Source organism: Salvelinus fontinalis, chromosome 4 (assembly GCF_029448725.1).
Source record: "Salvelinus fontinalis isolate EN_2023a chromosome 4, ASM2944872v1, whole genome shotgun sequence".
Lineage (NCBI taxonomy): Eukaryota > Metazoa > Chordata > Actinopteri > Salmoniformes > Salmonidae > Salvelinus > Salvelinus fontinalis.
The window spans coordinates 67,127,708-67,140,644 of record NC_074668.1 but is presented as its reverse complement, the minus strand read 5'-3'; the positions used below and the strand labels follow the sequence as shown (position 1 = coordinate 67,140,644).

Genomic DNA, 12,937 nt, shown 5'->3' with positions numbered 1-12,937 from the left:
GTCAGCAAATAAAGCATGCCACTCAAATGGACTGGCTCTCTCCAGGCCAAAATGGCCTCTCTATTCATGGCAGACACAGTGTCATAAACCTATATAACACCTACACAGAGTAGTGATATCCAATGCTAACTCTGGGGTGTGAACAGAGCAGGAACATGGAATGAAAATATCACTGGTGTACTGTAGTTAAACAACTCTATAGTTCATTCAGACATGATCCTGAAACTCAAGTTTGACCTCTGTGGTAATGAAATCATTGATAACCCAAAGCTGCAGATGAGATGGTTTATGACCCCGGAACTAGCTCCAGAACCCACATATCACCTCTCCATGTGGACCAGTCAAAGAAGAGACCAAATAAAACACAACTCTGGACATAGGGTAATAGTAAGTATATATATATATATATATTATTGTGTTTACTTAACAAACATGATAAATGCAATGTCTCCAAGAAGTTAGCTGTAACAATAAAAATACAATATCTTTGTGTCCTTAAGTACATAGAATTAAAACAGCAAAACAAAAACAAAACAGCCTTAAGTAGTTCACAGCGGTACAAATATACAGTACAAATCTATTTTATTCAAAAAGGGTACAAATAAAAAAAACACAAACAAAATAGTTATTAATGCTTTGTAAAGTTCAGATAGGTGTAGGGTACTGTATTCTAAGGGAGCACTTTGGGTAGACAACTAAGGCTTTTGATAAGAATCAATACATATTGGTACGGCCATACGATATTAAAACTCACTATACAAAAGTTTATACAACCTGGATTATATTTGAGGATTGAATATTACATATACATCATTGCATATATTTTGCAGATTTTATACTTTAAAAAAAGGATGCTGTTTCTTTTAAAACTGGTCAAATGTCACGTAAAAAGCAGTAACTTTAGTGCCAAAATACAAATGTCAAATCTGAAAATACACAACAACTCCATTAAAACTTTTAACCATTCCCATCTTCCTGATTTAATTCTGCATCTCTAGTGCCTGGCGACAACACCATCCCATCCAGTCTATTTACCTCAGTCATACAAGATCAGACCAACAGGGCTACTTTATACAAGGGTCATAAAGCCTTTTTCCATAATCACAAAACAAAAACAGACCATACAGTTACCAATAAAGGAAAGTTGTCACTGGTTTGAAAAGCCTCACATTCTCTCCCATGTAGATCAGACAGGACCAGAACTAAAATACATTGAGCACAACCTCACCTTCAGGGACCTACTCCCAACGTCCACTCACATTAACAACAGAGGGTGGTGCGTGTATTTAAAAAGAAAAGAAACAGCGAGTCAGTTACTGGTCCAGCTTTCAAGCAGTGCTAGGGACTCACTCTTACATGATCCCTCACTGTAACCTATCCATATCCAGAGATACAATCCATCTCCAAATGCCTTTCTGCTTATGAATAAAACACCGGGAGAGTGCCAAGAGGGGGTCAATACAACAAGAGTGAACTGATCCACCTTTGCAGCTACAGAAAAACAGGGAAACTGGGTCACTTGTAAGCATCATTCCATTAACACATTGTACAAAGCAGATCTTAAGGCGTTATTGACAAGCTTGATAATAGCCACATAAAACATTATCTCTACAAACATGCACAACAGTCAAGTGATTGTTTCATTGGGTTTTGTGTTGTTTAGCGCTAATAATTAAAAACTTCAATTAACTAACCGTTAATTTTATAATACTATAAAGGATGGCAAATTAGTGCAATTTTCTTTCTTGAATAAAATTGTAATAAGAAGAGTGAGGTCAAAAACGTACAGGTCAAATGTTTCCCCTTTCTTACGATGGTTAGAGTCAAGAGAAGAACCTAGAAAACTGCTGAAGTAGCCCTTTCACGCTCTGAAGAGAAGTCTGAGAACGATGCTAGTCTGAGTGTAACAGAGGGCGTGCTGCTAATGTGCCTGTCCACTTGACTGTCTGCTGAGAGTCAGAGTGGTCATACAGCCACTACCACATACTGTGTTCAAGACAGAGAGGAAGAGGTAAAGAAACAGGAGGCACTGCTTGCACCTAGAATGGTTGTCCCAGACCACAATACTGAGTTTGATACACATGTTGTGTGGCATGGCAAAGAGAGGAGGTGGTAAGACACAGAAGTGCTGTTTGTGCATGTGAGGAGTTCTGTTCCATGATATTTTACTGCAGTAAGAATATCTGGAGGAAAGAGTGATGAGCAGTGGGGTGTTCCAGCAAGCAGGATCATTACCTTAGCCAGGTAACTTTGATAAGCAGCCAAATAAATCTCTTAATTTTCATTGAGAAAACTAAACCTGAATATGGATTGTTGGTTGTCAAGTCAATTATACCACTACAAATTTCAAGTTCATAATTCTCGGAAAAAAATGCTGTTATTTACATTTTTTGGGGGACCGTTAGCTGGCTAACTCATTGATCCTGCTTTCTGGAAGAGCCCCCAGGGAGGTGGGACATGAGATGCAACCCATTCACAAAACATTTGACAACAGTGCACAGACACAGGCAGGCTGTTGACATCGTTCTTTTTCAGAGCATCTGCACTCTCCACACCATCTCCTATAAAATGTGAGACAGGCCCAGCTGAGAGCCCTTGGTAAGGCAGTACATTTTGGAGAGTAAAAGTTCACCAAAGAGAAGACTCTGACCCTACAGGGCTGAATACACACCTTAACATTCATACCAAGGTATTGCTACACGTGACCAAGAGAGATCATAAGGCCAAAATCTAACTGGATATCCATGCACATAATTTGAATTTCAGCACAAATCCATAGATGTCAATGACAGATTTACATCAAAATTTGAGTTACACATGCATACCTATCTCTGGTCATGATTTGTCCCGTACTGCCTGGCAGCGGAAGGTGGAGGTCATAGGCTGAGCTGACTGGAACAAAACACTGTGGTGAACTTAGGTTAGTGACAACTAAGGGTCTGAACAAAAACTTAACCTGACAAAATAAATCCACTATATTCAGACACCCAAGAGTGGGCACTGATAAGCAATAGTACTCAGAGAAATCAGTGTACAATGACTGCATCAGCCACCTTCTTATATACATTACAAACCTGTCCTACCCCGTAGTAGGTACACTTTGACACTGAAGAGCAGAATACTTCAGAGTTTACTGCATAGCACATGCTTATACTACATGACGTTTTCAGGTATTCTGTGTAACTGTATTGCTTATAGCAAAAAACATTTTAACAAACGTAATCACCGTAAAAAATAAATGAATTAGTATTGAGCGGTTTATGGCTAAATGTCTACTGCTCCACTGTGTAAAATCATCCAGCTCATCTCTGTATGGCATTTGACCACTACCGTATTTAAAAACATTTATTTTTCAACAAAATTTCAGATTGGTTGTCATGACGGTATCAAATGGTATGTGACTCTGCCCTGATCAGGCCTAACGGACCTCCCCTTGTTGTCGAAGACAGTCAGAGGTTTTATCCTCAGTGAACCGTGAGTCCCTGGGGGCTCCACTCAACAGAAATGTTCTGGAGGCAGTAGGGTGGTGGGGTTGGAAGGGGTGTATGAACTAGATTTGACACAGCCGTCTATAAATAGCGTGGATGAGGGACTCCAGTCCATTAGAAGGCATTGGGTGTCACCACACACAATCACCAGTCTTCACCTCAGAGCTCAAAGCCCAGGATACAGGTACAGACAGGCCAGTAGATAGATGCTCTAACACACAGTTACCTTCTCACACAGTATCAGTGAGCCTGGGATATTAATGCTTGGATCTGTGTTGGAGCACATCTTGTGACACAGGTGATATCAAAACAAATACACGTCATTTACAGACAGGACTACCGGTTCAGAAGTGACCAGAAACATTAAAACTAGACAAAACTGAGGTGAAATGTCTTTCTGATAAGAGCATTAATAGTAAAGACATTTTAGAATAAAAAATAACTGGAATTACTATAAGCTAATGAGAATATCTGACTGCTTTGTGGAATGACATATCAAACTGAATGTCTGGCTGCTTTATGGAATGACATATCAAACTAAATGTCTGGCTGCTTTATGGAATGACATATCAAACTAAATGTCTGGTTGCTTTATGGAATGACATATCAAACTAAATGTCTGGCTGCTTTATGGAATGACATATCAAACTAAATGTCTGGCTGCTTTATGGAATGACATATCAAACTGAATGTCTGGCTGCTTTATGGAATGACATATCAAACTAAATGTCTGGCTGCTTTATGGAATGACATATCAAACTAAATGTCTGGCTGCTTTATGGAATGACATAAACTAAATGTCTGAGTGATTTTTAAATGACTAAATGACTTAAACATTTTTACATCTGCTCTAATTGCACTTCATCTTGATTTTATCCACTTGAAGTTTCTGTGACTAAAATCTGTGTCCGAAAAAGGAAACTGCAGCATTTTCTCTTGGCTAATTTGTAAACAGTGTCAACCATGCAAGTTAGCTTCTCTATTGCCAAAACTACCTTAAGAATACTTTTAAAAAATGTAATAACTACAAAAACATTTGTAATTCCCATTACAAGGTCAGTGTGAATCAACAGGTGAAGTTTTCTATGTGCAATACAAGACAATCTTAAGGTCCACTGGAAATAATATTGCCATGGACAAAATAAAACAATTCTACATAAACCATATAGGGTAACCATATAAAACCATATAGGGTAACCATATAAAACCATATAGGGTAACCATATAAAACCATATAGGGTAACCACATAAAACCATATAGGGTAACCACATAAAACCATATAGGGTAACCACATAAAACCATATAGGGTAACCATATAAAACCATATAGGGTAACCATATAAAACCATATAGGGTAACCATATAAAACCATATAGGGTAACCACATAAAACCATATAGGGTAACCACATAAAACCATATAGGGTAACCATATAAAACCATATAGGGTAACCATATAAAACCATATAGGGTAACCATATAAAACCATATAGGGTAACCATATAAAACCATATAGGGTAACCACATAAAACCATATAGGGTAACCATATAAAACCATATAGGGTAACCACATAAAACCATATAGGGTAACCACATAAAACCATAAAGGGTAACCACATAAAACTATATAGGGTAACCACATAAAACCATATAGGGTAACCACATAAAACCATATAGGGTAACCACATAAAACCATATAGGGTAACCACATAAAACCATATAGGGAAACTATATAAAACCATATAGGGTAACCATATAAAACCATATAGGGAAACTATATAAAACCACATAGGGTAACCATATAAAACCATATAGGGTAACCATATAAAACCATATAGAGTAACCATATAAAACCATATAGGGTAACCATATAAAACCATATAGGGTAACCATATAAAACCATATAGGGTAACCATATAGGGTAACTATATAAAACCATATAAAACACTATCAGTGAGGATCAGAGCCCGAACCACCAGTCCATCAAAAATGAGACTATTCTCTCCAGAAGAAATGCCTGGTTTTTGAAAACAAATTATTTTCAAAAGGCATGCTTTGATTGTGAATCTGTAATAACCATACAAAGAACAAAACATTTCAGAGACAAATTGTGCATCACCTTTGAAAAGCAGGAATGTTTCAGGTCAGGGTTAAAGATAGTATTAGGTCTGATACGCAAGCTGTATATTTATATAAAAACAATAACAAAATACACAGAAAACCCCAAATAAACAGGAACGCCACTATTGCTTTGATTTTGGTAACTGAGCAAGGATTGACTAGACTCATATACCCATTTCACACAGTCGTGTATGCTGACCTGGCCAGATAACATATCTAGTGCCATCCTGCTTTTAAACGAGCAGAGGCACATAGTTAGCTAGCCATGAACAACCGAAACCAGGCTGGAAAATGGCAGGCTAACCTTAAACCAATTATATTCACTGGAAAGCAAGCCAAAAGATCCCCCCCAGTTTGTGTTGGGACAATAGTGTGAAATAGGTATAAAGCAGGACCAACTCCATCCCCTCCAACACACACAGGGCTCCCCTCATAGGCCCAGGGGCTGCTGCACTGAAAGAGATTCTATGGGTGCCAACATGGCTCAATGGGGGCTGGGGTCCCACTCTTTGGCCCTCACCGTCCACGACGGGCTGCGGCCTGAGCAGGCCAGTTGCCTGCAGCCAGTACTGCTCCATGCAGGCTTCATTCCTACAGGTGACATTAGTGGAGCAGCCCGTGCCTCCAGTAGTGGTACCTACTAATACAACGACAGTAAACAGTCACCAGTCAGGCAGAGGAATGCTGAGCGGTATAGCAGGCAGGGAGGGCTGCATTCGGGAAGATGAGTGTTGTTTTGTCTTGTGGTCACTCTGATAATCACTATGATACTGGAATGCATGATCTCTTTTGGTTTCTTTCGAAAGGAAAACTGACATGTAACCGTGGCACAAAGTGGGGTCGGGGTGTAAAATGAAAAACGGGGAAGCTTGGTTGGTGCCTTACGAAAGGAGTGAGCGGTTTCCTAGGTTCTGATTGGTTGATTGAAGGAGCTGATTGAAAGACCTCTAAGGCTGCCTGCCCTCCTCTCAGACCCTCTCTCAGCAGACTGGGCCCTACGAGGAGAGGCAGGGAGATGAGGGAGAGTGTCTGTGCCTTAGTAGAAGTCCTCTGCTCCTACTAGAGAAGCACACTAATTGACGATGACACGTCAAGAGTCTGCATCAAGAGAACTAACATCATTAGAGGGAAAAGCATCTGTGCCGATACCAGCAATTCAGCACCGCAGGTGTGTCTTTAGTCTTTTCTTCTTTTTGGGAGAACGCTTTTGAAGGTAACAGACCAAAATAGAAATGTGGGGGGAGACAGAGCATAATAGGATAGCTATGTTCTTGTCACTGTGTCAGACCCTGTTGTCTGTCTACCAGACATGGGCTACATATTCTCCCCAGTCTTGAGTTTCCAGAGGAGATAGTTTGGTCAAAAAGAGAAAGTCCAGTGAATGCGATCACCTCTGATAAGGATGGTTCTGAGGGGTTGGTTCACCTCTGATAAGAATGGTTCTGAGGGGTTGGTTCACCTCTGATAAGAATGGTTCTGAGGGGTTGGTTCACCTCTGATAAGAATGGTTCTGAGGGGTTGGTTCACCTCTGATAAGGATGGTTCTGAGGGGTTGGTTCACCTCTGATATGGATGGTTCTGAGGGGTTGGTTCACCTCTGACGAGGATGGTTCTGAGGGTTGGTTCACCTCTGACGAGGATGGTTCTGAGGGTTGGTTCACCTCTGACGAGGATGGTTCTGAGGGTTGGTTCACCTCTGATAAGGATGGTACTGAGAGGTTGGTAGGGCGGAAGGAAGATGCAGTCTGAAGACTTTGGTGATTCACCAGCTACATACACTCCCTGCTTCTGCATCCGCTCCCTGTCAGCCTGGGAGAGCAGAGACCTAATCTCCTGATCACTGGACCAGGAACTGTCCGGACTGACTGACAGGCAAATAGAGCGGACCTGACCAGCCTCCAGACCAGGTAGTTCCCCTGAAAACAAAGAACTTGTAATCTTATTATGTGTGCAAAATATCAAACATTCAGAGGCTACATTCCCACTCTTTTTCCCCTTTCCCCCTATCTGATGCTTTCACTCCTCTGACAGTCTCTTCTGTGGTGTGGACTGCCATGGTTGGTGCTACTTCCCAGCATTAGAGCGCCCCTCGATGGACAGTTTGACCTCCTGTGGGATGAAGGAGGGTCGAGAGGAGCCGGAGGGGCCCAGCTGAGGGTGCGCCCCATCCTCTACCTTCATGTATCTCTGAAGGCCGGGGGAGGACCAGCGCCTCTGAGACGCGCTCGACACTGTCGACACCACTCCCACCCCCGCCCCTGGACGAGCAGAACCCTCTGTGTGCAAATAGTAACTGCTCTGGCTCCTAGTGTGCTCTGCTGAAGTCCTATTTGGTCTGGTGGGCATCTCACTCTGCCCAACACCCCCTAGTTGCATGGGTTCCTCTTTATCCCCCCTCTCCCTCTCTCTGTGGACACGTTCCATCCTGAAGTGAGGCTGTGGCCTGGGCTGCTGGGGGGCAGGGGGCCCCATAGGCTGGCCGATGGCCCCTGATGTGGAGTTGACTTTGGTGGAAGTCCTGGCTTGGGTCTGCTGCTGCTGCTGTTGTTGCTGCAGGGGCTGTTTCTGTTGCTGGGGCGGCTGCTGCAGAGTGATGGACACGCACACGTCTCCTACCTGCAGGTGGTGGCAGGCCAGGCCATAGAGCTGGACCGTGCGCTCTGGGCTGCAGGAGGACCAGCCCTGGCCAAACACAAAGAAGGGGTGTTCCGGGGGCACGTCAATGGTCACCTTGCTCTGCTGCTCGCCCACTGTGAAGTGCAGCGCCACCAGGCCGGGTCTCTGCTGGCTGGTCCTGATGTCCACCACCATGCTGGAGTCGATCTTCAGCCCCCCACTCACCTCAGCACTCCGCACAAAATCCTGAGTCTGCAGGTCCTCCACGCGCTTCAGCTCCCCCGTGGCCAGCTGGATGATGGCCCCCTTCATGAAATGGGAGGGATTGGAGGGGGCAGGGGTGGGCGCCGGGGCAAGGGCCTGCGTGAGGGCTGCCGCGAATGGGACAGAAATAGGCTGCTGCTCCACGGCGGCCAGTTCCACCACAGCCCTGTCTGGGAGGCACACTCTGGCTGGAGACTCAGAGGCTTTAGAGTAGGTGGTGGGGGAGGCCATGGTGACAGCAGAGGTGTCGTCATTGGTCTGGCTGGGGTAGTGCTGGGGTGGCTGTTGATGTTGGTGATAGTCTAAGGGGACCAGGACTGTCTGTCCATTGGCCAAGATGACCGCGTGGCCTGGCTGCCCTGCCTGCTGTTGATGGGCCGTCACCCTGGGGTCTCCATACACCGCAGGGTGGATCGCGTATGCTGTCCGGCCAGCACTCTCCCCTGCCTCCCCATGAGCCTCTCTGCCTCTCTGGGAGCCCTGGGATAGGTTCAGGGGACCAAAGGACACCTCTTTGCGCCCTCCACTCACACCTTGGACAGGAGAGGCTAGGCGACCAACGACCTGCTGAACCTTGAGGATGACAAAAGATACATCTTAACACATTTCAATCAACCTTTTTATCTTTAAAATGTAAAAAATTGTGTCTGAGAAAAAGGAAAAAAGACTGAAGTTTTGTCCTCCTGTACCTCCTCTCAACCACCATTATTAAGCCTCAGAAAGCAGTGGTTTCCTATCAACTCTAGTCGAGACCACAAACCAGAGCATTTTTAGTCTTTCCTTGAAGCAGCAGGCAGTGTGTGGATGTGACTGGTTGCCCAATGATCAGCACACCCTCAAGTAATAAAGGAAGGAAGTGGAGGGGAACATGGATATTGTGCAACTGTCACAGCAGACACTATAAAAAGTAAAGTGCACTAAATAATGTCAGAATTTTGGACAATTCAAAATCAAATCAAAACTCTCCTTATTCAAAAACAATTTGAAAATAAAACATTTATTTAAAATAAATAAATGTGTGTAAGTTACTACAACAAAACCTCAAGTCTTACCTCCAGGTCAGTGTCTGGGGTGCTGCGCTGCCCAGGCGAAGCCCTCTCGTCCAGCCTGCGGCTCTTCAAGCTTCTGTCCTGTGCGTGCTCCAGTGCTGCAGAGGCAGATGCTGCCTGCAGCAGCCTTGCATTCCTGGCATTGTAGACTGAGTCCTGGAGCATCTCCCTGGCTGCCTGCTCCCTCTCCCCCCCATTCACCTCCCTATCCCTGTCTGTCTCCTGCTCCCTGCTGTAGGGGTCCCTGGGGGCAGGCGCAGCCCTGTTGCCCTGAGGGTGGTAAAAGACAGGCACTCCCCGAGGACTGAGCTCTGCGGCGGGCAGCGGGCCCAGGTGTTGCTGGTGCTGGGCAGCCTGTTCCGAGGTCAGCATCAGCGGGACCCCTCCGGACGACCCCACTTTGGCAAAGGCATGGGCAGATACATGGGCCTGGGTAGGAGGGGAGACCAACCCCTCCTGTATGACTGACTGGTAGGGGACCAGGTGGGGCTGGGAGAGGGCAACTGAGGGGGAGATCAGGGTGCTGGGAACAAAGCCAGGGGGAACTGCATAAGGGACTGCACCGTATGGAGAGACAAACTGGAAAGAGGAGTGGGGGATCTGGGCATAGCCTAGAGGGGGATAGGAGATACCTGGATGATGCTGTAGGAGAGATGAGGGGACAGTGTAAGCTGGAGAGATATGGCTTAACACTGGGTGTAGACTGGTCTGGGAGTAGGAGACAGAGGGGAGAGCCACCCTATAGAGCATGCTGTACTGGTCAACAGGCAGCCCTTGGAGGCCCTCAGCACTCTCTACTCCATAGTGTAGACCAGGCTGAGCATGCAGCCACTCCTCTGCTGTGCCACCTCCCTGAGTATCACCACCGACCCCTGAGCTCTGAGTGGAGGGCACTTCCTCCCCCCCTCCCCCTCCCCCACCACCACCCCCTCCCACTCCACTGCCTGCCCCTCCTCCCGCACTACTACTGGTGCTGTTGTTGAGATCCCTCTTCTTGGGAGGCAGGCACTCCTGATTGCGCTCGTGACCCGGCTTCATGGCGGTGTCGTGTGGTCTTGTCTGGGCGTGAAAGGCTCTTTACTGTGCAACACGGGGAGTGGAGCCTGTTGGCCAGGCAGTCAGCACCACAGGAACCAGCTCTGAGAACCTGCAGCTGACCTCGTCCACCGCTTCACCTAGAAACACAGAGAGAGACAGTGTGACCAGCCGCCAGACGACCCCAAGGATTCACCTTAACATACTACATCAACACATACTAGACCCACGTCACAAGCCAGGCTTAGAGTGCCAAGATGTTTGAGAGTGTGTTTTCAGACCTAGACACAGGAGATCCACAAAAAGATGGACACAAACAAACAGAATTTCAGTTAAAGATGCACTATGCAGAAATCGCTCCGCAATTTACTGATTGCTAAAATTCTAATAGTTCGCCTGATTTCAGTTTGGTGACAAAACAAGCAAGTATAGTATAGAGAATCATTGTATCTTCTAAACCGCTTTGAAGTATATTTTCCATAACCAAAAATATTGTATATTCAGCTGTTTGAAGCTGGTGTACAAAACCTAAAGTAAAAAAGACGCAAAAACAACACTTAAGGGACAAATAGAAATAGCGCACATAGAACACATCTACTGCTTCTTAGACTTGCTTTCAATCAGAATGACAGATCTATAAAACACGTCTATGTGAATTTGGTCAGGTCGCCCAAAAAGCTACATATTGCAGCTTTTAACTCTGGATATTATTTCCTTGAATAATTAGGCCTATTTGCCATCATGTGACGACAGGAGGTGAGAAAACCAACAGCCCCATAAAGATCAGGCACACACTTAAACTCATTTATGGTCTATGCCATATTGCTTTCTCCCCATGGCAACATGTTATGTTACAGGCTGAACTGTATGACATAGTGAATCACAACACAAGAGGGAGAGTGAGTAAGAGAGTAATGGAGAGACTTCTCTACACCTCAGCTGCTGCAAACAGAAATGCTTTCAGATTATTCAGAACCATTTTTTTCAGCTAGCCTAATTATATTGTCTTGTCCCATGACACGGTTGTGTATTTTCTCCACGGTCAATTGGATTATTAGTAGGAAGCTAGGCGAGGGAAACGTAAGGGTGAAGACAGATGAGACTGTTAAACACCTACACAACAAACCCTCTTCCACCCACACACATCCTCCCTTTCTTTATAAAACCTTATATAAACGTGTTAAATGACCCACATTCATATCACATGCCTCACTTTCCATGTGAAGAGGCGCGCAGGACACTTGATATTTTCAGAAATCTAGTGCCAACATTTCCCCCAATATAACCAATCTTTGACATGTCCATGAAGAAATTAGCGTTATTCGCTACAGCAGGTATATTTGGTGAAGGATGCTGTGGTCATCTTCTTTGAATAGGAGCAATGGTCTCAAGGCATAGATCATGTTGTCATTCGCAATGTAAAACATTGGACAAACTGCACTATAACTTAACATGTTCACATCTGATATTAAATTGATTAAGCTCTCTTGATAGATCTATAGCTAAAACTGAAATTTGAGTTGGGATGGGAGTAAAGAGTAGCAATCTAGTTGGGTGTTTCCTCATGTCATTCAAACAAGCTTGAGAATACTCATACTGGCTACAAAACATGATCAAATAATTGGATGACAATTACCTACTGTTGTGGGCATAGTTAGAAAAGTAAACTTTCGTGGGATGAAAATAATAGTGAAGTGAGGCCAGGCAACGTCAGAATATATGGCTTGACATCAGCGAACACTAGTAATGGCTAGCTAGCTAGCTAGCTGGATAGCCATTTATCACCTGTTATTATCGGTCAAATATTGTATCTCCAGACGCCACGACTTCCTGTCTTCTCGTGCACTTACCTCCAAATATCATTGTGGATATGCCTCGACTGCCTTAAGCTTTCGGAATAGTTAATATGATTAAGAAATATGGATGAAATCAGGGCTGATTAGTCGAGCCCATTTCGGAGGCCAGCAGACGAAAACCCGGTGGCGCTCCTAGATGACGTCAGACATAGTAAACTCGATTTCCTGGATGATTTTGAGGCATATAAATCCGATCATTTTCATAAATTTGAGCTTCATAGCCAATAAAAAAATACGCATGTTTACCTTCTGCTAGGAATACTTGATTTGCCATTTCCCCCCCGAATGTCTGCATGCACAATTATCTATTTCCCTTTAGAACACACATTGCCTTGTTCCTCTCTAAATGGCAATCCTCAGGCAATAAAAAAAGGTGGTATTTTAGCCATTATGGGTATCTCCTTGAGATTCTTTAGGAGGTTCTTGAATTATGAATGCAGTAATTTCTCAGATTTACAGTACCGGTAAATTATTGTGACGTGTTGTTTTTGCAATTTTCCCGGTTGATGC

General features: G+C 44.4%; 1 protein-coding gene across 2 annotated transcripts; it reads right to left on the bottom strand.

Annotated features, from left to right (window-relative positions):
- Positions 1–382: 382 nt before the first annotated feature.
- Positions 383–12,873, bottom strand: LOC129854264 (ataxin-1-like). Of its 2 annotated transcripts, XR_008759288.1 has the most exons (4): positions 12,422–12,873; positions 9,540–10,711; positions 7,302–9,060; positions 383–7,235 (listed from the first exon to the last, which is right to left on the bottom strand). XR_008759288.1 is itself a non-coding variant. In XM_055921104.1 (3 exons), exons 2-3 carry the CDS (start codon positions 10,572–10,574, stop codon positions 7,672–7,674), a joined length of 2,424 nt encoding a protein of 807 aa, XP_055777079.1. In that variant the 5' UTR covers positions 10,575–10,711; positions 12,422–12,873; the 3' UTR covers positions 383–7,671. The 2 variants fall into 2 exon arrangements, 1 of the variants encoding a protein (XP_055777079.1); XM_055921104.1 differs by having other exon boundaries at positions 383–9,060.
- Positions 12,874–12,937: the final 64 nt, after the last annotated feature.

Excerpts from the sequence above, each read along its gene's own strand:
- LOC129854264 (XM_055921104.1), bottom strand. The coding sequence starts at position 10,574 with ATGAAGCCGGGTCACGAGCGCAATCAGGAGTGCCTGCCTCCCAAGAAG. Across the intron at positions 9,061-9,539 it reads CCCCAGACACTGACCTGGAG|GTTCAGCAGGTCGTTGGTCG; the intron begins GTAAGACTTGAG and ends GTCATCCTCAAG.